This window comes from Eimeria necatrix, genomic scaffold (assembly GCF_000499385.1).
Source record: "Eimeria necatrix Houghton genomic scaffold, Enh_scaff573, whole genome shotgun sequence".
Taxonomy (NCBI): Eukaryota; Apicomplexa; class Conoidasida; order Eucoccidiorida; family Eimeriidae; genus Eimeria; species Eimeria necatrix.
The window spans coordinates 1-24,318 of record NW_013654437.1 but is presented as its reverse complement, the minus strand read 5'-3'; the positions used below and the strand labels follow the sequence as shown (position 1 = coordinate 24,318).

Sequence of the window (24,318 nt, the reverse complement as noted above, 5' to 3'; positions counted from 1 at the left end):
CTTCCCCTCCCCAACCTCCACATCCCCAGCAGCTTCACCAGCCTTCGCCTTCACAGGAGGAAGACCCTTCACGCCAACCGCCTTTGGCAGAGGCGGGCGTGGTCTGGTTGATCCGTGTGCTTTTATGTGAAGCAGAGGAGGGCCTTTTTGCGTTAAAATCATTACAGGGGATTGTGGTGTGATCGAGTCGCCTTCACTTCGGGCTATGTGATCTGGTGCTTTTGGTACGTGAATTGCAACCGTCTGGGTTGTTTTTTCCTCGGCACTCATTTTCAGTATGCTGTCGCATGTCGGGTCTTGCAAGTCTTCTTCTCCTGTTGGATGTGAGACACTTTCTCGTTGCTGAGACGAACGACCCAGGTTTGCCGCTTCTTCAGGTGTACTTTCTTCTGCCTTCGGCTCCTGCTGCGGCGCATGGTCCCTGAATAAATCGTCCTCAATCTCTGGGAGTCCTGTTACGGATAAAACTGCGTTCTTGCTGCTGGTGTTTTCCGTTGTTTTCGTCATGTTGCGAAGTTCTGAAGTCTTTGGTTGATCTATAGTTGAAAGCGAAAGAGAGGCGCCTCGTTTGTTTGCGTGAGTTTCTTCGGCAGACTCCTTGATTTGTTGCTGCTCCTGTGTGCCTTGGCTGCTTCTTGACGAAAGGCCTTTCTGGTTTGCTGCTGCATGTAGGTTATTAGTTCCACTTGTAGGAGGGGGCGCGAGAAGCCCTGCTCCACCAGGAAGCTTGGGCTTAACTTTTGGAGCGCCAATTTCGTCGTTCCTGACTATAATTTCGGTGCCGTCGGGGAGCTTTCGTTCGACGAAAGTATATTGCTTAGACAACCTGCCTGTCAGCAGTTTCGCCAAGGGGGATTCGGAAGCTTGCATGGGAGCTTCATCCATGGGTCTCCGATCCCCTAGAAAATTACTGTCTCCGAGATTTGAGGCCAGCTGCGTTCGGTGTGATACAGTTTCTGAACTCAAAATGCTTGACGGCTCCATATGCACCATACCTCGGTTTACAGGTGGCATGAGCTTCGGCTCTGTTCCCGCAAGGCCTGTGGTGTTCAAATCCTCATTCATTACTGTAGAGAAGTTTGTGTCTCCTTCAGTCTCCTGCTTCTTTTCAGATGCCTCGTTCCCAATCCGTAATTTGCTGGAGGGCAGGCTCTCTGTCAGGTCCTCTCCAAATTCGTCCATGCTATCCGGTGCATTATTTCCACTTGTGGAGTGCAACTGAGAACTGGTCTTCTTCTTCGAGGCATTACTGTCTTTATTGTTGCCATTAGATGCAACTTTTCCCACGAATGGAAGTTCGCTTGATTCCCCTACGGAGGCAATCGTTCCCGTATGTTTCGGCGGGTCCTGACCAGACATGAGCTCATCGTCTATCACAGGAGCTTGCTCGGGAAGGTCAACAACATGGCTGTTACTATCCTTTTTATTTTCGTTTCCATCTACCTTCTCCCCGGCTTGGCGGATTGTTCTCGGGCTCTGGTGAACTGGTTCTTCTGAGAGCGGGGTTTCAGGTTTGCTGTCGCTGACCCAGGAGGTGGCACCACCGAAGAAGTTCCAAACAAACGTACCAGAAGCAGACTCACTATCATGCGCGCTTGGTTCTTTTGACGGTGTGTCCTTCACTGCTTCATTCGGGCTAGCAGTTGCTGCCTTTCCCTCTGGAGGGATCTCATGCGTTGGCGTTGAATTTTCAGTGTTTTGCGTGAGCTGACCCCAAAGGCTCCACCCAGAGGTAGGCTGGTTATCATCACTACTTTCAGGTACTGTCGGAGCAGTATCCTCCTCATGGCCATTTTGTGAATTGATAGAAGACAAATGCAATGGTTGACCATCTCCGTCCTGCTCATTTTCGTCCATGGAGCTGGCACTCTCCGCATCTAGCTGCGCTTGCGTCCCCGCAGCCAACTGCCCCCAAAAATTCCAGGGCGAGAAGCTCTGCTCAGGTGTCGGCTCATCTGGCTTGTGGAGGTCGTCCTTAGCGTCCGACTCAGAAGACCGTGACGACGGTGGCTCGTCTTCATTCACCGTTTGTTGCGCTTCAGCATTTGAAAAGAACCACATTGCTGTACTGTTAAGAATTTTGCTCAGTGAGATGCCTTCAACTTTTCGTGTGTGGACTGGGCCAGAACGGACAAACCATTGTCGGTCAGCACTCTCAGTGTGACCCTAAGAGAACTTAACCGCATCGATCACAAGCTCATAAACATAACCTCACTAGAAAAAAAGGCTATATAAGGCACTGATTCTCACAGCTGATGCTGTGCTATGAAGGAAGCCTCACACTGACGGCTTTCTCCAGAAGGGCTCGCCCGATTGGAGCCGAAGCCATTGGATCTCTCGAGACCTTTATGCATTCTGTAGCCCCTCCAAAAAAGCAGGCAGGCTATTTACATTGGGTATTACTGAATATGCGTTTAGACATCATATCGCGGGTTACTATCAAGCATAAAGGCTGGAGCCTGAAATTGGGAGAACAGCCGGGAGTTCAGGGCCTTCCAAAGAGTGAGGAAAACCTACGAACTTCTCGGACCAATTTACACAATTATTTCTTTTCGCTGCCATTCTGCTTGTAATATTACCGGCTCCTAATTTTATCTTTGAAACTTGCTAAAAAATTGTAATGTGGTTCGGCAAGCAACGCCAGCTTCGAGGGGTAACTTGGGGTATATCTCGTCCACAAGAAGGGGTAGCAATCAGGCTTTTAGTGTCTAGACAGTGCTCCTGTCTCAAATTCAACATTTTGCTCATTCTTTGAAAGTGACATCTTTTTCATCTGAGCAATTTGCCGGCAGTCTGGTATGGCCCACGCTAACGGCAAGTCGTCTCAGCTGTGTTTTCTACAGCAAAATCAAAATTTTTGGCAGCTAAGCTTTTTCCACCACTGTTATCTTTTCCAATACATACAGCAATATAAGGACCCTGCTGGGCCCAACATAGGCCTCGGACGCACTTCAATTCTCGACTCCTCATAAGCGCTTGTCCCGGAAGAGCAAATGTGGTACATAATTCAAAATGTTGCACTGGAAATGGAAAATTAGCGAGGGAGACGTTGCCTTCTACCTGTACTCCGTGAAATGTGGTGTTACAGTCTTATGGTGTCAAAATACTACGTCTGTAAGGGTTGATCGGCTGAAATACGGTACGCGGTGAGGTAGCTGGCTCTAAAATGTGGTATTTTTGCATCCGCTGATGCTTTGAATTGAAAGCTACCTGTGATACTATCGCCTCCTACTACGTAAACTCCTGGAACACTCCACGCAAAGACATTCAATGCATCAAGCGTGAGACAGTACAAAAGCCCCCAAAATATATATACTGCCTACAAAGCACTTTTCTCCAAAAGAAATAGAGAGAATAGTTGCTTCTCTGCGAGGATGCTATGAGGTACCAAACCAGAAAGAGCATTAAGATGCGCCAAAACATATGAAGACCACTGCTGATACTGTTCTACTGTTCTCATATTCCATTCCCCGAACTCATCTATGTGGGCACAGGCCATCCCTCGCTCTACTGCATGGAGTTCATCATATATGCACTCCAACTTGCAGCCAAATGCGAAAGGAGAGCAATTGGTTTCCAACAAGTGGACAGTAACGCCAAATGCGATATTTACTGGAGGCTGAAGCGCGACTGTTTCTGATGCCATGGAAACGCTGTCCAGAACGACCACTTCAGGACGTACCTGAGACAGTTTTAGTAGTCCTTGCTCATTGTGGGCAGCTGGCAGTCTTTCAGCTTCGCACATTTGCCTTTGTATGCTGTGCTGTAGACGTTATGTGGTCATTTCAGCATCTCCCTTCGTCATTGTGTCACTAGGAATTCAGGAAGACTCTAGGCAAACATCATTTCTGTGATGCCCACAGAAAATAGCAGCGTCCAAGAGCAGCACGAAGAAAACCACTGGGGATCCTTCAATTGCACGCTAGCCCATGCTGCATTGCGTCATAAACCAAAAGCACGCTTCCGCAAGCTACTATGATCGCTGCAATGCAGCTTTGACCAAGGGATGCCGGGGAGAAGGTTGGGGAGTTCCTCCCCATTTAGGTGGCAGTTCAGGTGTCTGGTGAGGTGGGATAGTTAGAATCGGAGAGCCTCTCCACTCTTCTTCTTCGTGCCCATTAGGGATGTACCTAGAGCAAAAAAGTGGAGAGGAGGCACTGAATGCACCAATGTTCACTTCCAATTAAGATGTACAGGAGCAGCTGCCATACAACGAATTAACGGTGCACTGCGAATAACTGAGAAATTGAGGAGCTTTCAAACATTTGCAATGGCCGCAACCGTCACACAACAAAACACAAACTGGAGACGCAAAATCAGCCACATGCCTGGCGCCTTGAATGTGGCTCCGTCAACATTTTTATCTATTCAGCCGAGGCTCTGCATCGTTTTGTCACTATCTAGGTTACGAAGTTACGCATACTTGATAATTTCTTCGGGTTCATGGATGGTCCGGTAGCGAATGACTTCTTCCACAACTGACACCTCCACGATCTTTTCAACCCATTTCTGGCAAAATACCGGCTTCTCCACTATGTTCTCTCGAATTTCAACTTTAGGGACTATTTTGGTATTGTACATTACCTCGGGAACTTCAACGACTCTCTCTACCCATTCAATTTGAGGGACTTCCACGATCTGATAGCGTCCAACCGTGAAAAAACCCATCACAGTCACATATTTCGCCGTGCAATTTGAATTGATATCTAGGAAAGTATTTTTTTCTCATGGCTGCATAGCCACAGAGGCTAGAAAGTACGTTCTTAAGACTTTTCCCACCGATGTTCAAAGATGCTACAAGCTGCTAGGCGATAGGACTGCGCAGCCAGTAAAGGCAATGACTCACTTTTTCAATGTATTTGGGAACCAGTTTGGGTACTTCGACTACTTTTTCTCGAACGACTGGCTTTGGGACATACACATCAACTGTTCGAGTAACAGGCACTTCCACAGTCCTGGTGACGACGTCAACAGGTTGGTAGGCAGTGACTTCGAGCTGAAGCCGCAACAAAACAGCTTGAGATGTTCCTTTGGCAATCAATGACAATTGTTTCCAAAGAATCAACACGGTCTGATGGCGCATGAGTGCGTTGGCGACAGAAAACATTGCTGGCAGATGCTTACCCACTCCCTAGTACTTCGCGACTCGCCTGCCGCGTTGGGCCTACCAACTATGGGAGGTCCCAACAAACGGTCAGGCGCCGAACTCATTGGCGGTCCCATGCGCTCCCAAGAAGGCGACGCTGATGCAGAGAGCTCCGTTTGGTGGACCGAGTGAGTTCCAAAGGCCTCCTGCGGCGGAGTTACTGCACTCCCATACTGATTCCCAAGGGAAGCCACAGGAGTTGGCATACAACTACCTCGAGTGCATCCGAGCCTGTTGTTGTTGTACGGTCTACTTGGGAAAAGGTCTATAGGCGGACCATTCCAGCGTCTCGGTACATCCGGCCTTCCAGGGCCTGTTTGACCCTGCATTTGCTCTACCTTCTACGATCGCCAGTAAAAGCTATGTCCTCGGCATGCTTTACAGCAACGTGTTATACGATGGAAACGCCCGGCTGGTTCTCAGGCTTTCATCTGGTTTCTTGAGCACCTCTTCCTATTGCTTGACAGGCCACAAGTTGCGCCGAGGAACGTAGCTGCGGTGGGATACGCAGACAAGGTGCTTGATGCTGGTATTTTTTTGAAATTCCAGAGGGCGCGGCTCAGTTGGGTGGGTCTTCGCAGCTTGAATCTCAGCTTTGAATATGCGAACTTCGTCGGCCTGAACTGCCGGAGTTTTACTCTAGTACCGACGAAATATGTCCTTGCGACTCGGCAGGTCGAAGACACAACCGCCAGAAATATTAATGCCAGCCGAAAATTATCAGAGTTTGATCACCTGGTGGAGATCAACACACATGCTGATGTCCGAATGCTGAGCGCTCACCGACGTCTGCGCAGCTGCTGAGCGGAGCAGCGTAACCTCTTAAAGCAAATCCTTCATACGAATTTATAGCAATAATGATCTTGGAAAGAAACATTGAAGGGCTGCTAGTGACTGCAGCCCCACGTGCAACCCTCGTTTATTGTGCAAGCGGAGTCAACCGTCGTCGCCTGCAACTCGCCGGACACGTAGGACCCAGGGAGGGCCTCTTGTCCACCTAGCTGCATCTTATTGTGCAACTTGTTATCACTCTGTGCAATTCAATATATTTGCAGTTTATTGTTTTATTATTTTTAAGCTCTCTCCGTCGTGGCGGCTGCTCCAGTGTTGGTGGACTAGGCGCGTGATCGGCAGCGGTCTCGTGTGAGACATTCACCGCGAAATCGCCAAACACGCTAGGCCTTCCTCTACAAGGTAACAAAATACCAACAACTTCGTCATTTGGGAGAAAGTCGTGCTTAAGTCTGCCTTCCCCAGTGCCGCAATGCGAGCGGTGGCGTGTACTGTGACCGTCTGCTCATCGCGTCGAGCCGTAGTACAGACACGGCAAAGCACTAAGCCTCCCCAACTCATTTCGTAGGGGCCGAAATTTTCAGCGCGCTGTTAATGATCCTCATCATCAGCAAGGTGCTGAAGAGCATTACGACCTCCAGATTGACCATAGGTGCAAGCTTCGATACGCGATAATGAAGCCCGAAGATCGCATGGCTCGAACACCATTAAAGGTTTCACCAGGCCGTAGTGGTATCCAAGGGAATCCACCGCCTGGTGCTACCGTGCTGCAACCCATAGTAGAGGTGCGGGACCCTGACGGACAATGTCCACGCGAACAGCCTCTGCAAGGTGGTACGTGAAACCGCGCTTATGCCAAGAACCTCGTGTCACTGTGAATGCGAAACTATAGGAGAGAGTTCGCGAGATCGTGAAGGAACGCGTCGAAAATAGATATATCGAAGTGCCGCAGGTTTATTATGTTGAAAAGGTGGTGGAAGTGCCACGGGAGGTCCCCGAGGAGAAGATTGTGCGAGTCATGAAACCAGTGAAGCGGGAAGTTATAAAATACGTCAAAAAACCCGTCTACATTGACAAGATCGTGGAAGTTCCGGAAATAAAAGTGAGAAAATAGCTGGCGGGCTTGCGTGAAGCCTTACGGGAGCCGGACCCAAGCTCATGCGTCACTGTACCTCCATGAAATGTTATCATTTCTTGGTGATGCCTCATGTAATACAAATGACCCAAAATGTAATGTTTTTAAGTAGTATTCGGTATAATCTGTGTCTACGTTTCAGTACGTGGATAAGGTGGTTGAAGTCCCTCGGTACGCAATCAAGGAAAAAATCGTGGAAGTTCCAAAAGTTCTTGTCATTGAGCGAATTATACCGGTCCTAAAAAGCTACAGGAAAGAGCAAGTGGTGTATGTCGAGCCTGGACGGCAAGTGAGTACATAAACCTTGCGTCCGCAGTATGCAACCTTGTGTTCGCTGTGTGCAGTGCATGCTGTGCATCGCCTGTTTGGTTGCGTAACTCCTTTGCCACTTTCTCCTCACTCTTCGATTTTTCTGGTGCGTCAACAGATACCTCTTGGAAGCCAGCATGCGGCTTATTCTAGGGCGCAGCAATATGGGCAGCCTCAACGAAATTTCGGGGAACGACGGCTTCCGGAACTTGCAGGGCTTCCTCCCCTCTGGAGGCACGAAACCACATCTCCAAGTCCTACAACAACAAACAATTACGGGAACTATGAAAGCGCCGAAAATGCATCCAATAAGCTTATATCACGCATAAGCGATGACGGAATGCCAACCAACAAAGCAGCAAGCGGGCCCTCTTCGGCTCCAGGAACTCCGTACATGGCTGCAAATTCTGCCGATCCGCTTCAGGTGAACACTACGCCATCCATTAACTAGTCGAAGCGACGATTCTGCGCCACTCAACAAAGATGTGCGCGAAAGTGCAGCGGCGTCTATTCGCATCTGAGTTCCACAAATTTTCTATTGCCGCAAGCGTGTGCATATTGGGAAAACGGCGTACGCGGAGGACTTGTGTTGTGTGGCCCACGGCCTCGACAGCCTTAAAGTACGGCCTCCAAATTAGAGCCTCCAAAAGACAGGTCTGCCCTTCTCAAAAATGAAGGCGGGAAAAAATATCTTTTTGATTGCAAGCAGCGTTCGAATACCCATGAAGCAATAAACTAACTAGTTGAAGAGCAACTTTCCATATTTGGCTGTGGGGTTCGATGACATGGCGAGCTTTCAGAGGTCGGTTTGCGTCACAAATCCAATTCAATAACACGACTGAGGTCGTGCTCAAGCTGCCTGAAACACAGCGCAAAGGCGAATCGGAATTCACACAGCTATACTGAGATGCGAGCGCGGACCCAACTGATGTTGCACTGCAACGCTAGCTTGTAGCTTATTACAACTTTTGTTTATTTGTGACGACTCTGTAGCATTTGTGGCTGGCATTACTCTAAGACTTCATCTGCGCGCTTCTTCGGAACACAAGGTCCAAATTCGTGTGGCCCGTGAGAACCAAGTAGAGGGGAAGCTTTCAAATTGCCATCATGACGCAGGAGCTTCCTATGGGCTAGGAAGGTGCTAACGAGGGCCGCCAGCTTTGGGAAAGTATAGAATAACGGAAAAATGACGGGCACTGCAGCGGCGACGAACTCGCTCAACGTGGGCGATTCTGATCGTTAAACAAACAGGGACGAACAGTTGAATGTCCTTCCCATTTGTTACTGCATGCGGTTTCTACGTCTTTCTCCAGCTATCCTCATACAGCCCATAAATATGCACGCTCTACAGGCCTAGCTGAAATGACCCAAATCAGAAGATACATACAACAGCTGCTCCCCATCAATTTCTACAGTCATTCCACATAAAGAGCCTGCAAACATCAAAGGCATCGTATCCCTCTGGGTTTACCGTGCAATTCAGAATGTTTGACTGCCTCCAGAAAAACCGCATTTGCGTTTTCGGATGCAAATGAAGGATCGGTGTCGCGTTTGTCCCCGGGGAACGGCCGGTTGTCTCGCAAGTCACAAGCGACGCAAACAATACATTTCAGGTAGAAGAGGCATAGATCCACACGGCTTAACGGGGCTAAAGCTGGGTGAATCGCCGTTGTCTGATTCGTCCTGATACGCACTCCATGCACTGGGCTGAAACCGACAGATCAAGAAGGCAAACAAACACTCGTATCCACAAAATGAACCATTACAGCGATCCGTCAAAGAAGAAAATTGTGGAAGCACTTTGTAATAGCGTCTTCCGCCTCAGGACTTGTGGCCAGTTGCTTCCCTGCTGCGAATCCATTCGATGATGCCTACATTTTGTTCATATTTTTACTGGAGGTTCTTACTCGGAAACTATTTCGCCTTGCACTGAGGGGGCCGATAGCGTAATTGCGCAATCCTTTCTGCTTGTTGCATCAACCACGTCTCTGCCCGTCTTAATGTCCCAGAAACAAGAGGCGTTTTGTCGGAGTAATTGACAGAGCAGGGGTAGTAGCCTCTGCACCTCCTTCGTGTTTTTACAAACATTGTCGACAGCTTCGAGAGGAAAGCCAGAAGTAAATAGAGCTTCGAGGCTCTGCGGCCTTCTATTTGCTTGCCGATCCAAAAGCCTCCCTAACAACTCCCATGTTCCCTCATCTTGTGCAAAGCAACATGCCTCTATTACAACCTGCAATACTGCTGTCTCCTATAAAAAGAACACCCAAGCGATTGCCGCAAGAACATGATTCAATTTTCGCACACTACGTGCGTAGCTGGACCCACTGTTGCTCCCGGCACACGTCGCCAAAAGGCGTAAGCCGGCATGAGCTTTTGTTGCAAAGGACATTGTAACAGTGCTCACCTGAAGCTGTATTATCTCTTCGGCCGAAATTGGCTCAGGAGGCCTTCCAGGGAGAGTTGGAGGCCCCATGTGTGCGTATGCTTCAAGCTTCATCAGAAGCATCAAAAGGATTCGTGCCAGCACATTGCTCGTCAACAGCCGTATAATTAGGTTGGCTGGCAGCTGCAGCAAGAGGTTCAGAGGGTTTTGGACAATACACAAATATATAGCGTCGAGCATTGCTGGTTTGAATCTGGGGGGGGAGACACACCCCTGGAAAGCCCACGAGTGAACCGCTACAGCTCCCATCTTCTCTATATTCTCCGACGGCAACTCTGTTGGCAAATCATCATTAGTGGGGCTCCACTCCAAGGTAGGGGATGATGCAGTGGTCGGGTTGTTGTCTCGCTCGAAGAACTTGTTGATTAGAGAGCAAACTGCCCCAGCAACTCCCGCAAGCGGTTCGCTTTGTAGGTACAGCTGAAGCATCTCACTATCAGTCTCGAGCGCTGCAGGCATGGACGACTCCGTTGTCACTGCCCTGCAGCCAACGGCCACCACGAGATAGGAAAAACGGTGCTCAATCTTCGCTTCTGGAGGGTGGAGTTAACCCCGCAATGGCGACAAAAACTAGTTGCCGAACCTGTGAATCCAAAGGGACACTTGGTGTTGAACCTGGGCTGCAGAAGGTAACCAACTGGATGAACTCCAAGAGACCCGGGAAGCGGGAAGAGTGTTCCTTCCTATGCATGTGCAAGCAGGGAACTCCAGTGCGAGACTAGCGGTTAACCTAAAAGCATATGAGAGGCGACAGTTTCAACAAGTTAAGGTTGCAATGCGCGTGAATGAAGGAGTGTTCAAAGTGCGAAAAAAACACCACAAATGAGGAGGTGGAATATACAGACAGTGAGCAAAGGAAAAGTTTCTCAAACCACCTGCACACGGGATCAACCAAATCTGCCTCGGCGAGAGATGAAGGATGCAGCGTTCCGCAAGAAATGAGCTCCGATGGAGATAGAAGAGGTGGGGGTCCTTCAAAAAGAGCCGCCTCCGGGAGGCAATCTTGAAGAGCCTCAATAAAGAGGCGCAGCATCCAATGACTAAGTGTGGGACTGGCAGAAAAAACGCATGCAACAGACACAAATAACGTGCACAAGCATTCCAAAAGCGCTACACAAAGCTCCAAAATTCAGAATCTGCTCCAGGCAGTCAACGGGCTGAGAACTATGGGAAGCTAATGTACGGGCACAGAAGCCCAGCACCCTGTGTACGGCGCCTTAGTTTGTGCAAGCGCAGAACCAGCATATGAAGAAAGAAAAGCAGAAGTGTCCGCTACTGGAGAAAGAAATGATGGGAAGGCCGAAGAACTGACTGCGAAGAAACAAAATGAATGGCTGACTGCCACGGAAGAGAATGAAGGCGACGCAAATAACGCCCATCTCGAGCTGAAGAAAACAGCAGACAGCCCCAACTCATAATAAACAATTTTTGAGACAAAAGGAGGCAAACGAATAAAGAAAACGCTGTACGCAGACGCTCTCGCATAAAACAACAACGGGCGTCGCTGCTACAACAGCTGCAGAAAGAGCCTCATTGCCACAAAGCACATGCATACAGGTGATGTTTATGCGCGCCATTCTTTCGGAAGGAGACCTCCTCCACGCTAGCAGCTGAGCACTTGAAGTCACAAGTAGCTTCAGCATCCAACGTTAATGCGCTGTTCACATGAGTGAGGAACAGCGGCTACACCAACAGGAGTTTCAACAGTTTCCCCGGATTTAACAAACCCAGCTGCCATGTCAGAAGGAGTACTAGTAACTGGCAGGTTATGCTTACCAGGCTCTAGTGGCTGCGTTCAAAGAAGTAAAATGCCCATCTACTCACCCCGAAAGTACGGCAGAACGTGCATTCTTGCAATCAGGTATAACAGCATCACAGCAATGCAGCTGCAGCTCAAGCCGTCTTTTTCTTTCACCGCGACCTCCACCTCAGTAACTGGAGAAGCACCAGCAGCCCCCAAGAGAGGGAACACGTGGTGTTCAAGCGCGGTGAGCACTGCCGGGTAGTCCTGCAGCGTACAACGGGGCTCAAGACGAAAAGGGGAATTAAAAAAAACAAAACTCTCTAACATTTTCAAGACCAGACCGCTTAGCTCCATGTCCTCTATTCAGAAGTAAACATCACCACACAAACATATGTTAGCACATGCATCTGCATTCCCCCATAGCATACTTCACTGCAGGCATGTCTAAAGTGCATGTGGAAAATTGAACACGGAGGCCGCTGCTCGCAGGAAATGTGCAAGTGTGCATGCTTTCAACAATTCCGGAGACGTAATTCATCCACCACATACGTGGGAGTTACGCTCACAAGAGGTGAAGAGAGTGATGGGATCAATACTAACGCATTAGGAGACGTGTGATTCTCAAGAAACGCCACGAAGGCAGCCACGAGATGCATCCAACGCTGCAGCCCTGCATAGGGAAGGCCGAAAAAGCCCCCTCCATCTCCCTGCCCCTGTTTTCTTAAAACCTCTCTGGAAGGGGAGCACAGTAAAGCAGAAAAGGCTTCGCGTCCGCACTGGCAAACAAATAACAAGCATTGCAGAGACAGTAGCTCATCCGGCCTGTCATGCAAAATGTCCCCTTGCTCCCCATCGTCGTCCCTCGGGCGTGCCCTTTTCGCAGGAGAGCTTGCGGCGCCAGAGTCTTGAATGTCATCCAGGGGCACCTGCACTAATGGCCTAAGGGCACTCAAAAGGGAAGCTTTCGCAGAGGATATGTGGGCAGCAAGGATCTCAGACACAGCATCAGTCTCTTGTTTATGCTGCTGCGGCTCTCTTTGGGGCGGGGGCAACACATGGAGCTTCCAAGCCTGACAGGCCTCCAGAAAACACCTAAAAATAAATGCGAAAAGTGACTGGTTCGGCCCCTTCAGGGACAGGAATGGGGACGCTGACAAAGCCCGAGGTAGAAGGCTCCTCAAAACCGCGTGAGCGTCTTCTGATGTTGAGAAATGCCCAACATGGATACTTTCAAAAGATGTCTGTGACAGTGTCCCGATGACCTGGCTGTACAGAAGAGTCCCAAGACGTTGCAACATTTCCCCCCAAGTGTCTTGGTGTCGCATGCTGTTCCCGAGCATCAGGCTGCACACCTGTGTAAGACTCCCCATCTCGGCGTCTTTCTGTGAATCCGTTCCAGCCTGAAGATAGCTCTGCTTCATTCCAAGCAAAATTGCGCGTGCTAAAGTAGCCTTAAGCCCATTAGCCGCCAGCGCATGAACTCTGTCCAAGTTCACCAAACCAACCATCTCAGCGACAGCAAAAACGCCCCAGCGAGCCGAGCAGAGATCAACACGGTAAGACGGCTCGGCCGTATACGGCGGGAGTGGTGCGGCACCCATGGAGTTGGACAAAGGCTGCAAAGTCTCTTCAATCGCCTCCTCTAAGAACAGTTTTAAGGATTCTCCGACAGCTGCATCATCAGGCACCTGCTGCGGCGGGCCTTCGCCTCTGGTGCTTGCTGCAACCAAGAGCCTCCGTGTCTGATGTTGCTCGTAGTCAAAACAGAAAATGTAATAGTTCAGCAGCAGCTCAGCTTTCAAATACGCGCTCCCCTTCTTATGCTTGAGAAGGCTCCCAAAATCTCCCGGAAGAATCTTCCTATGAGGGCTTTCCGGTTTTCCAGTGGTTGCCAGGGGGCCCCGTAGAGAGCCAAGAGAGAATGTTCTGCTTGCAGCTGCATGCATTAGTTCTTCAGCCGAAGGCAAAGTGGAAAGTTGCAACATGGCTAAGGACGCAGAGTCTAGAAGCATCTCAGGTGAGCACAGGGAAACGAAGATAAGTTGCGAAAAACACGGCGAGCAGCTGCTGATATATTGCAGAACTAATGCCGCATAAGAGCACAGTGGGAATGAAGATGACCGCAGACGCTCCAGCAAAATTTGAATGCAAGAACTCCCAACCTGTGGGCAACCACACATCACTCATTGAACCCCTACGCTTTGCAAAGCTTAGTAGATTCCTTCCAGCTCATATTAACTCTACACGGGATCTATGCACAGGAAAAACTACGCGAAGTGCAGTCTTTTGCACGAATGAACCAGATGTACTGCAGCAATCCAGGAGTTAGATGCCAAAGTGAAACTCCACGATAGTAGCATGCTGAAAATGAGTGAAACGAGAACAAAGCATGAAGCCAACATCTTCTTAATCAAAATACTCAACTTTGAACCAATACACATACACGCGCACGTATGCTGTGCAGTGATGCGCGGAGATACGTCACGAGCTCAACACTTCACACACACACACACACACAGCTGCGTGAAAGACCTTTAACTCCAGTGGCGTCTACTGGATCCATAACTGGACAAAACGCGACCACTTCTGGATGCCTATGCTTTGGGTTCAGAGCTTATAAATCACCAAAAGCGCATCCTCATGTGTGGGGCTGTTCAGGATGATGGACAGGAAGGGCTTAGCGGCCCAAAATCCAGGACCAATATGGGGAGGATTGTGAAACAGTCGGCTGAAGACCTCCCCTGTAGGGCTTTCAGATGATTCTCCATGCGCGCTTCCGGAGCTTTGGCTCCAAAGCCAAGAGACAGCTGCATTGCAGAGAAGTAAAGCTGATCTGCGCGTTATTCTAGCGGCAGTGTTTGCAGCTATCTGTGCGCTTGCCCGCTGTTCTGCCGCTGCACACGGTGGTTCTTCGGCTGATGACCTCAGAGTGCTTTTGTCTGTGTGGACACCGGAGACCTTGACAGAAGACTGGCTCATGTTAGTCCCCTTCCCTTCTTGATGCAGCCCTTGTTGCTGGAAGCCATTCGTTACCCCTCCGGCAGTCGCTGTCGCGCACAATGAGCTGCAGCTCTCCAATGGCGACGATAAATACAGCAAAGGCAGAAGAACTGGCAAAAGAGGGCCCCAGACATTCATACCAGTTGCTAGGATAGCCTGCTCCACTGCAGGATCAGCAATAGCAGCAGCGAATGCCGAAACATCCATGAAGAACCTCCTTAGTGCAGTTTCCAAAGACTGCTCAGTTAAAGCTGAATTGGAAGGCTCTAAAGAGCCTTCACAAACCCAAAGAGAGCTCAAGAGAGGCTCCATCTTATCGGGAACTCCTCTGGCAGACACCAAAGGACTTCCCGCAAGATCACTGTCCCCCTGTTGTCCCACATTAGAAATATACGGGAGCTTCTTATTAGCTAAATGCTTAATAGGTTCAGCATCACAAGTTGAAGGTGCAGCCTTTGCTGCTATCGTTGCTACTGCTGCTGCTGTCGATGCAGACAGCGAAGCCCTACAGTCCGCAGTTGCAGCTACGATACGACCTAGATACCTGCACGCCTCAACCTCTTCAATGGGAAACCTAGCAATGAGCGCATCGAGGCTGCTGGGAGGTGTGCCGTAGGAGTCGTGCAGCTGCAACAGCACTGGTAGACAGCAGCTTACTAGCTCCTCAGGTGGGGCTACCTGCTCTTGGCCTTGCTGTTTTTTGAGTGCAGAGAAGTCCCTGAAGTGCAACAACCCCAGTATATCGTCCATTTTACATGTTTTCTGTTTATGCCTTGTTCAGGTTCCCATGGAACCTGTGACCACCTGTGGAAGTAAGAAGCTCTTTTGAGAAAAAAACAGACAATCTATATCTCTCAATTTTCATCGGCAGCCAATGTAGCCAGAGAAATACAGATAATCAGGGCAGGGGCACCATAGGCGTTGGTAGGTTTTGCGGAGGCATTGTGACGTTCAAGCGGCAAGCCTACACATGCCTTCATCCTTCAAGATTAATTCCAGAGCCGTGCGATATGATATACAAACAAAAAAAGTGCAGGCAGCAAGTCAAACTGCATGCGCCATCGATACTGACAATTGAGGGTGGAGCCCCAACGGGCCCTGTTCGGGCCCGAATGTGACCATCTCCTTAGCACCTCAGCATCACTCTATTCGAAGGTAGGCATAGAGCTTTCAGGGCCAGTTTCCAATAGTTTTTCACAGACTGTTCATTTCGTTCGGGTTGTATGTCTTGTTTCGTGTTGCCGCTATGCACGAGGAGCGAACATCCCATTCGCACATGACATGCCGCCCATTCAGGCTGCGATGATATGCTGTATGTGCTCTTCGTTTAAGCAAGTTGAAAGGTTTATTTTGCAACAGAGTGCGGCATAGTGGATGGAAACAGTCGTAAGCCCTCCGTGACTTCTTGAGGGTGGAAGCGCGTAGTGCTTCCACAATTCAGTGTGCGTTGGTGCGGAGCAGCCTGCATGTGGGTAGCAGCCTCGCTGCGTATGTTCGAGGTAGACACGCAAGCGCTTCCGTTCGCCGGTGCCCAGGCTACTAAAAGTCTGCCTAGCCAGGGAGACGCACGCATTCAACGCATACAACGTGCCTCGCAGAATGTTAGAAGCTAACTTTACACACACGAAAACACAAGGTGGCGAGGAAGTCTGTTCACTGTGCAGCGCATGTTTGCACGTGAAAGGACAGGAGGCCAAATATGAGTTTGTCAACCCTAGGGCAGTTTTTTGTCGCCTCCGTACTATCGTAGGTCTAGGTGAAAGTCTCCTGTTAACGGCCTTTCCCCTTGCCGGTGTCCTGTTGCATATGAATATGTACCTCAAGTTCCGGTGCATCTTTAGCTCCATTCGGGTTCACCACGGTGCGAACAGGTGAGCGTCGAATAATAAAGCACGCCGTCTCCTCTGCACGGGAGAGAGGCTTGATGTACTGTTAATGCGTAAGCATATAGTTAAATGTGAAACTGTGGATGCTGCGATGAAGTGCTTGTCACGAGGGGGAGGCGCCCACTCACGTTCCCCCACCTCTCAAGGTCTACACTTCTAAGATGCACATGTTAATCCTTCTGCCGGGAACGGGACAACTTCGTGTCTAACAAAGAATAGAGCGATAGTCTGTATACTTTGAATGGGAAAAAGCCTCCCCAAGGGCCTCGAATAGGATTTCTGCCCTACCCGTTGGAAGCCCCCGTGCCAGATGCAGGAGGAGGGACGGCTACAGCGCCAAACTGCCCGTGTTGCTGGGGAGAATCCCAGCTGCAACAGTTAGTACCATCATCAGCAGAGAAAGGGCTCGATGGGCTCAGGACCCATTGTGCGTCAAAAAGAGCCGACTGTTCGTACCTCGGTTTGTCTTGCCGGTGGTGCTGATCTTGCTGCACCTGCTGCTGCTGCTGTTGTACTGTCTCTCGATGCGGCTGCTGAACCTGTAGCCATGGGGTTGCCTCTGGAGTGGGTTGCTGCCACGTGGCTTGCGGGCTGCTACTATGACTGCTGCAACAGCCACTGCTGCTGCAGTCCCCTGGAGTTTGCCGCGGTCGCTTCACGCCTTTCCCTTTGGGGGCTGCAGGCCCTAAGAGGCTTCTGTACACTACGTGTGAGAGGGACATCGTACCCCAGGCACCTGGAGGTGTTGTTCCCAAAGGCCCCCGTCGGGGCTTCCCTAGCTCACACTCACCGGGCATACTCCTAGCAGGGGGGAAGCCCACTGCTCCTATGGGGGCAAACCTGCTGCCAATGCTGCTACCACCGTGGTAGCGACGCGCTAGAGCAACTGCTTTGTCTGTCGTTGGGTGACCCCTCTTGTTGCGCGGTGCCTGCCGAGCAGGAAACCCTAAGTGCAGCCGGGGGTCCCTAGGGGCGCACTCAGGTGTTTTTAACTGCCTCAGCTCACCTGGAGTAGGTGGCAGCAGCGAAAACAAACAACGAGGCAGAAATGCCCTTTGAGTTTCCAAAAGAAATGCGCGAAATAACTCGTCAAGACTCCCCTGCAGCGATGAAAGCCCTACGGAGAGACGACTGTCTACTATGGCTGCTGCTTCTAGCAATGCAGAAACCGCGCCTTCGACACTTTTACCCTGTTGTAGTTCTTTGTACTCTTCTTGATTGCGCTGTTGCTTATCTGGAAGCTCTTGTGTTTGCTGCTCCGTCTGGCCTCTCTCCAGAAGGCTTTCTGCTGCCTCTCTGAGTTGCTGCATGTACCAGCACAGTTCCAGTGCTTGATGCGGGGAGGTAAGAAACTGCCGAAGCACCTGCACCAGCACCTTGTCATTAGTCAAGGAAATGCTTTTGTCACATGGTGCTGCCACTGCGTTGTCTGCAACAGCCGAAGCAGCAACAACTGAGGCAGCAGCAAATGATCCGTTGGGGATTTGGCAAGCCTTGCCACCCTGTACTCCAACTGCGCCGGCCGTCGCTGCATCGCCTTCAGCAATCGTTAAGGATCCTGAAACTGATGTACCCCGGCATGCTTTCTTGGGAGCCAAAATCCTCACGCAGAGCTTCTCATGAGAATCGGAGAACTCTTGCCGCTCAGCCTGCTCGTAAGGTGTTCCCCCGGAAGGGCCCACGGAAGGCACGATTAGCACTTTGCAGTCATCGGCGAGGCGCTGCTGCTGCTGCTGCTGCTGCTGCTGCCTCGCCTTCTGCTCATGCTCAATACCCTTACTGAGAATGGGAATCACACTCATGATCGGGTATGGCCATCCAGTACTTCGCATAGCCCAACGGCGAGCACCAAGAGGACCTCTCTTTGTAGCTGTTGCTGCGGACGCTATTGGTGCTGTTGGCGCTGTTGCCGTTTGTTCAGCTGGTTCGCTCGCTTCCACCTGATTGCTGTTTACAGTTGCCGCTGTATCTTCTGTGTGCCTCGCAACCGAGTGATGTGAAGCCAGAGAAGTGTATATACATCTGACTGCTGTCGCCGTTGCTGCGCCATCAGCAGCAAGCTTACATACTAGCCGACGGGCCTCCTTCCCAAGCATTTCCTCTAAAGAAACGGCCGTTTCCTTTGCTGCTGCGCTGCCTTTTCTTCTAGAGATTAATCCATGATCACTCTCAAATGCTGAGGAGCAGCACTCCTCTGCTTTGCATTCTCGACATTGCTCCTCTTGTTCCTGTTTCGGCTGCCGAAGACATTCGCCAACGAAAGAGGGAAGCGGCGTTTGCTTCTTTTGTTCGGCTACAATACAGTCGTAGCATTCCCGCGCAAATGCCTTCGATGCTCCCTCTGCCAAAACTAACAGCTTCTTCCAATGATTCTCTGCATTCAACGAGTCGGGGGCTCGAGCACACGCTCCTGCTTTTTCTGGTGCGTCCTGAACTGAAGTTGCTAGGTCGAGTTGGCGGATCGCCAAGTCTATCGCGTCCCCAGCTTCTGCAGCATCAACTACAGCGTTAGTACCGGGAACTTGCTGCTGTAAAGAGGCGGAGACCTGCTGAGGGTATCCTACAATGTCGGTGCGTCCCCGGTTTTCAGCCGCTCCAAAGTGCGCGCAACTGCTGCTAACTTTACCACGCGTGCCTATAGAGGGATACTGCGGTGTGTAGGCAGGTGCAACGGCAACACGAGCCGCAACACGCAGCAAAGCTTCTCTTGGCGAAGCCCACCGGCCTTCCACGGCCCCCTTTGACCCCTCGCGGGGCTCCAGTTGGCATTCCCCGGCTTCCCAGTGGCAACCAAGCTCATGCTGCGAGTTGTTGGCGGCGTTACTGCTGCAGGCGCTGCCACGTGCGCAAGTGTCACACAGCCCACGGCCCCACGGCGCACTGCAGAACCTACCCTTCTGCCAAGCACCCCTCTCAACATCGGCAGCAGCCACTTCGTTTGCTACTGGTACAGCAGCTGGAGCAGCACGGTCAGCGGTGCACAATTCAGGAGTGCCAGTGATATGGGCAACGGAAGCATCCCCTGTAACAGGGCTGGCAGTTCCAGTAGTCGACGCACGTGCAGTACAAAAGTTCCGCTCTCTGAGAGCACATGCGGGAGCAGCAGGTGTTGCAACAGCTTCCCATGTGGCAGCACCCGCTGTTGTCACGTGCCCAGCAGCAACAGGCGCAAGTGTCGCAGGCTCCTCTATTGCGGGTATAGGAATACCAGACGCGGCAGCAACATCCACAGCATCTGCTGGTGTGCCAGCTGCACGTTTAAGCACCCGCGGAGTCTCTTGAGGGTCGAAACACGCGACCTGCCGTTGATGTTGCATCAACGGCTGTTGCTCTTCCTGCTGCGCTCCCGACCAGTCCTGCTGATGGCACTGCCTTTTCGTCACTGCACGCTCCTGCCTCTGATGCGCCTGCATTTGTTGAGACTGCCGTTGCAGGTGCTGCTGCTGCAGGTGCTGCTGTGCTCGCTGTTGCTGAAGCTGCTGCTGGAACTGCTGACGCTGCAGACGTTGCTGCTGTTGGGCCGCTCTGAGCAACTGCAGTTGCTGTTGCTGTTGCTGAATGTGCTGCAGGTGCTGCTGTTGCTGTTGCTGTTGTAAGAAATGTATCTGTGTCTGCAGGAGATGAAGCTGCTGCTCTTGCTGCTGTCGCAGCTGCTGCTGCAACTGCTGCTGCTGCGGGCATTGTTGTTCAGGGTCTGGATGCTGCTGCAACCATTGCAGTGGCTGTTGCTGCTGCCGCTGCTGTTCGTCGTAGCGCTGCAGAGTACTTCGCTGCTGTTGCGGCCTCGAGTGATTCAGAAATTGATGCTGCTGCAGCGCGATAAAGGCAGTGTGCCTCTTGGCGCATGGTTGATTTACTGGTCCACACGCTGGCATTTGTGTGGAAGCAGGCACATACGGGCTGTCACGAGGCTGCGCTAGAACACTTTTCACATCGGATACCGCGACTGCAGCTTGCTCCGCAGAACTAAAGGGTCCCCCTGGGCCTCTCACTGTTGCCGCAACTGCTGCTGCTGCGACCAACTGCTGCTGCACAGCATTGTGATGAGCCCCAGCGACGCCTAGAACTGTTTCCGGAGCGTTGGGCTCTCGTAATGCTAAGGCTGACTCAATGGGAAATGAAGAAGGAACTCCCAGTGAAGCCTCTACTCGCCGCTCGGCTGCGTCTGCAGCGGGCACCAGACCACGGCTAAGACAACGCAGCAGCTGCTCAACTCTTCCTAGGTCTGTCTCTTGAGGGGGACTTACTGGTGCTACCACTGCTGCTGACTGTGATTTTGCGTCTAATGCTAAGCTCTCTCCTACTGTTGATGGTGCTGATCCTGCTGCAGCTGATGGTGCTGCCTCAGCAGCTGCTGCAGATGCAGTTGTGGTACAGGGAAACTTGGCTGCCAATGAAGTGGGGGCAGGTGGCACAGCCGTTGCAGCGATCCCCTGCACACTCCCCAAGCTGAATCTCGCGCCAAAAGTGGATCCACCTACAGAAACAGGGCTCCGTAGCAGGCTGCTTCCAACTGCAGGCACAGCAGGCGGGGGCCCTAAAGAGGGGAGTAATACCGTGGGACTGCCTAGTTGGAGGCCGTTGGTGAGACCAGCTTCAACAGGTCCCCCCAATACGGGGGCAATGCTGTTGGTTTTCCTCAATAATGCAGGCTCGTCAGCAATCCCTCCATACAAAGTGGGCAGGCATCCCAAAAGGCCCCCATCATGGGCCCCTCTAGGCCACAGAGAGCTTTGTAGAACATTCCCAGTAAGGCCCAGAGAACCCGGGGGGCCTCTGGGACGACCTTGATGTAAGCCAGCCCGTTCTGCAGCAGCAGACTGGAGTGCGGCACTGGCAACTGATAAACGAGCAGCAGCGGCAGCAACTTGTGCGCTGACCCCTGCAGCTGATGGCAGCAAGCTTTGAGTGCCTCGAGGTATGGGCACGCCTTGGAAGGGTAATGCAGGAGCTACTATCTGGCTTTTCACCAACGGAATGACCTTGTCAGGTGCCAAGCCTGGCTGGGGGGACCCTCGTTCCTGCCCTAACTGCTGGCCTCTGACCCAAGCTGAAGGCGACGGGGGGCCCTCCATGGAGATTCAGTGCAACTTCGGGGGCCCCACTGCGGCCAGAACGCCCACCGGAAAAGGCCCAGGGGGCCCCAAAGCCCCCGGGGAGCGGTGGCTGGCGGGTGGGGCCCCCGAGCATCCGTTGCATTGCACTCGAGGGTTGGCCCCTGCCAGACGCTGTAAGGCAAATCGGGCAGGAGGAGGCTGGCAGTGCAACAGAATGAATTGCCTTTCGATGGCACACAGAAGGAAACGAAAATGTCGCACGAACAGAATTGTGAGGGTCACTCACTTGCGGCGTGCAGCGAGAAAAGGGGCCTGCACATCCACCCCTATTCACCAACCATGGCTCTTCTCTGGGACAAAACTTCCCAATGCATCACAAAGGAAAACAAGTTACACCTCTGCAATCCATCCAGAAGGGCTAAAGCTGCACATGCAAACACTTTAGCCAGCTGCAGCTGCCCAAGGGCACGGGCCTGCGAATACCGCATCAAATCCACAAAAACTAGTTGTCCTTCATGGAGGAGGTGTTTATTCCAGCTCTTATTATAAATCATAGGAGCAAAGCTCACGGGCTCTGTAGTGTGCAATTCTGATATACACGATGTCCCCTGATGAGTGTGGGTTTTGAAGGTCTCACTCCCGCGAGCAGCCGTGGCACAGCGGCCCCGAGAGGAGCCGTGCAGTGTCCGACGCAGTATAGCTTTTCCAACCGTAGCAGACAAGTTTTAACATAAGCAAAACACCCACTGAAGTGTTTCCACAACGTAGGAACTGGCAAGACTACCGTCGTACGCTTCAAAGCGCACGACCGCTGTGAGACGGGGACTTTCGCTTGCAGTTCTGTGTGCAATCCTGTGGAGGCTTTCTGAGGAATCTACAACGGAGAAATTCGCACGGACAGTTAAGAGGAATCATTTGTACTGGCCCTTGAACGTTGCTTTCTGCGCCCCGTCGCAAGCTGCAGGCATTTTGGGGTTTGTGGTGTGTCATGTGCGCGCTTTCAGAGTCCACTGCGCCTTCCTCTGTAGCCTCTGTTTCCTTCGTCAACATATTTGTCTGCTTCTAAGTAGGCAGTAGGCTTGCTGATACCCTATGAAGAGTGCCTCTTGTCTTTTTCGCCGGAAGCTGGGCCACGGGAGGTAGGAAGCCTTCAGCTACTTTGGGAATATGGGAATCTAGGAGTGCAGAACAGTGCTGGCAAATGGGTCTTGTAAAGGGACTTCGGGGATTTTCTACTGGATAATCTACATGACAAGAATAGTACGAAGCTTAACATATCAACTTGGGGCAGATCTACTCGAGCAACGTCATCAGGCCGCGAGCACATTCAAGGCGCGCATAAACCATCGTAGCGTCCGCAAACCATGAATTGCATCGTCTCATCAAGCGGCTCCAATTCTCATCGGAAAATTTACAGATGTTTCAAATTCTTGATTTTAATGTCAGGTCGCTCAGGATAATGGTTCTAACAATCTTATGAAGCACTGTGGAGCTGCAACGGGATGCGTGTGTAGTAGCTCGTGATTGGGGGTCGCTTCCTTCTGGAGTTTAAAAAAAAAACTGCAGCTCATTGTATTCTCCTCCAGCGTTCCAGAGCTCAGTGCCTTGAAGTAGTGCGTGGTGCAAGATGCACTTGCCGTTTTTGGCATCCTTCAAGGTTCTTTCTCTAGGGCTTTGCGTTGCCTAAAGATGTGCCACGCATAAATCTAGTGAACGACCTGGCACATCGAAAGACCCTAGTAGAGAGCATAGATTTATGAAGCGAGGCAGCGGTGCTTACCTTTTCAGAAGTACTATTAGCCACTCACTATTGGCTACGTCCCCACAAGGGAGACCGGCAGAGTCTGACAAAAATCTGAGGCTAGAATATCGGAATGCTTGTACATGCGAGCTATATTATGCAGCAAGCATAGTGAAGTAGAGCCGATTTTCACCTGTGCATGTGTCAGTTGCTCTATTCTGAAGGCGCTGACAGTTTTTCACGTGAGGGGTGTGTGTCGCTTTGCCTTCGGTACGCACAGCTCTAACTGGTGTTTGCTATCTCTGTGACGTACAAAAATGTGACATAGTTTAGCGTAGACAACGCGGTGAACTCGCTAGAAGTAGCTGCGAAGGTGCAATAATCGGGTTTCATACAGGAAGCAGTTAGTGGGAATCATGCAACGCTTTTCGTTGCATTGGTGTGACATAATCCGCAGAGAGTTCCCATGAGTAGGCGCTCCTTCGACTGTGAAAATCATGGAAGGAAGACGTAATCCTTCAATCCCCTAAAACAAACGGTTTAGGAACGAATAGACTCTCCAGAAGGAGGCTCATCCATGCTGGACTCTTCTTCCTACTATATTACGTTTGATATCATTTTCAAGCGCGTCAGTACTGTCCCCACAAGTGGACAAATCCATTTTTCATCATGGAAAAATATGATTTTATACAATCACCTCACACAAGGCAACCTATGTTTCCTGTGGTATTTGGCAGTAGAGTGCTCTTCGACCTGAGGAAACCCCTGTACTACGCTGACTTAATTGGCTCTAATGGCTTCAGACTCTCTTGGATTCACATGCGAGGAAAACGTGCCGGCAACGCGCGTGACCTTAGCCTCAATGTGAACAGCCAAAATGGCGGGATTGGCGCGTCCTTCGCGCGTCTGTGAATTGCAAGTATTGAAACAGGTACTGAAAACTGAAATTTCAACAGTTGTGTCATTTTAAAAATCAAAGCTGATTTTATTCAATAGTCGGGCACTTGACACGAACCCATTATAGAATGATCGCGTGGGAGACAGCGAAAAGTCGGCGCCGATGGT

General features: G+C 51.0%; 5 protein-coding genes across 5 annotated transcripts; 1 reads left to right on the top strand and 4 right to left on the bottom strand.

The window, feature by feature from the left end:
* ENH_00063770 (Cell surface glycoprotein 1, related) lies at window positions 1-2,061 on the bottom strand (the record flags this gene model as incomplete). Its single annotated transcript, XM_013582157.1, has 1 exon — window positions 1-2,061. A coding segment is annotated over one exon (2,061 nt), but the record flags the coding sequence as incomplete, so codon positions are not given.
* A 1,912-nt stretch (window positions 2,062-3,973) lies between these two features.
* On the bottom strand, window positions 3,974-5,475 carry ENH_00063760 (inner membrane complex associated protein 4, putative; the record flags this gene model as incomplete). The annotated part of the gene is made up of 4 exons (XM_013582156.1): window positions 3,974-4,130; window positions 4,424-4,638; window positions 4,847-4,996; window positions 5,125-5,475. The coding sequence occupies 4 exons, from the start codon at window positions 5,473-5,475 to the stop codon at window positions 3,974-3,976; spliced, it is 873 nt and encodes a 290-aa protein (XP_013437610.1).
* Window positions 5,476-6,612: 1,137 nt separating this feature from the next.
* ENH_00063750 (Chromosome II, complete genome, related) lies at window positions 6,613-7,833 on the top strand (the record flags this gene model as incomplete). The annotated part of the gene is made up of 4 exons (XM_013582155.1): window positions 6,613-6,723; window positions 6,831-7,040; window positions 7,216-7,362; window positions 7,501-7,833. The coding sequence occupies 4 exons, from the start codon at window positions 6,613-6,615 to the stop codon at window positions 7,831-7,833; spliced, it is 801 nt and encodes a 266-aa protein (XP_013437609.1).
* A 362-nt stretch (window positions 7,834-8,195) lies between these two features.
* On the bottom strand, window positions 8,196-15,319 carry ENH_00063740 (hypothetical protein, conserved; the record flags this gene model as incomplete). The annotated part of the gene is made up of 11 exons (XM_013582154.1): window positions 8,196-8,241; window positions 8,395-8,614; window positions 8,854-9,089; window positions 9,290-9,630; window positions 9,787-10,306; window positions 10,409-10,555; window positions 10,701-10,877; window positions 11,028-11,136; window positions 11,650-11,833; window positions 12,136-13,731; window positions 14,195-15,319. 11 exons carry the CDS (start codon window positions 15,317-15,319, stop codon window positions 8,196-8,198), a joined length of 4,701 nt encoding a protein of 1,566 aa, XP_013437608.1.
* A 1,420-nt stretch (window positions 15,320-16,739) lies between these two features.
* Window positions 16,740-21,530, bottom strand: ENH_00063730 (hypothetical protein, conserved; the record flags this gene model as incomplete). Its single annotated transcript, XM_013582153.1, has 1 exon — window positions 16,740-21,530. The coding sequence occupies one exon, from the start codon at window positions 21,528-21,530 to the stop codon at window positions 16,740-16,742; it is 4,791 nt and encodes a 1,596-aa protein (XP_013437607.1).
* Between the last annotated feature and the right edge of the window lie 2,788 nt (window positions 21,531-24,318).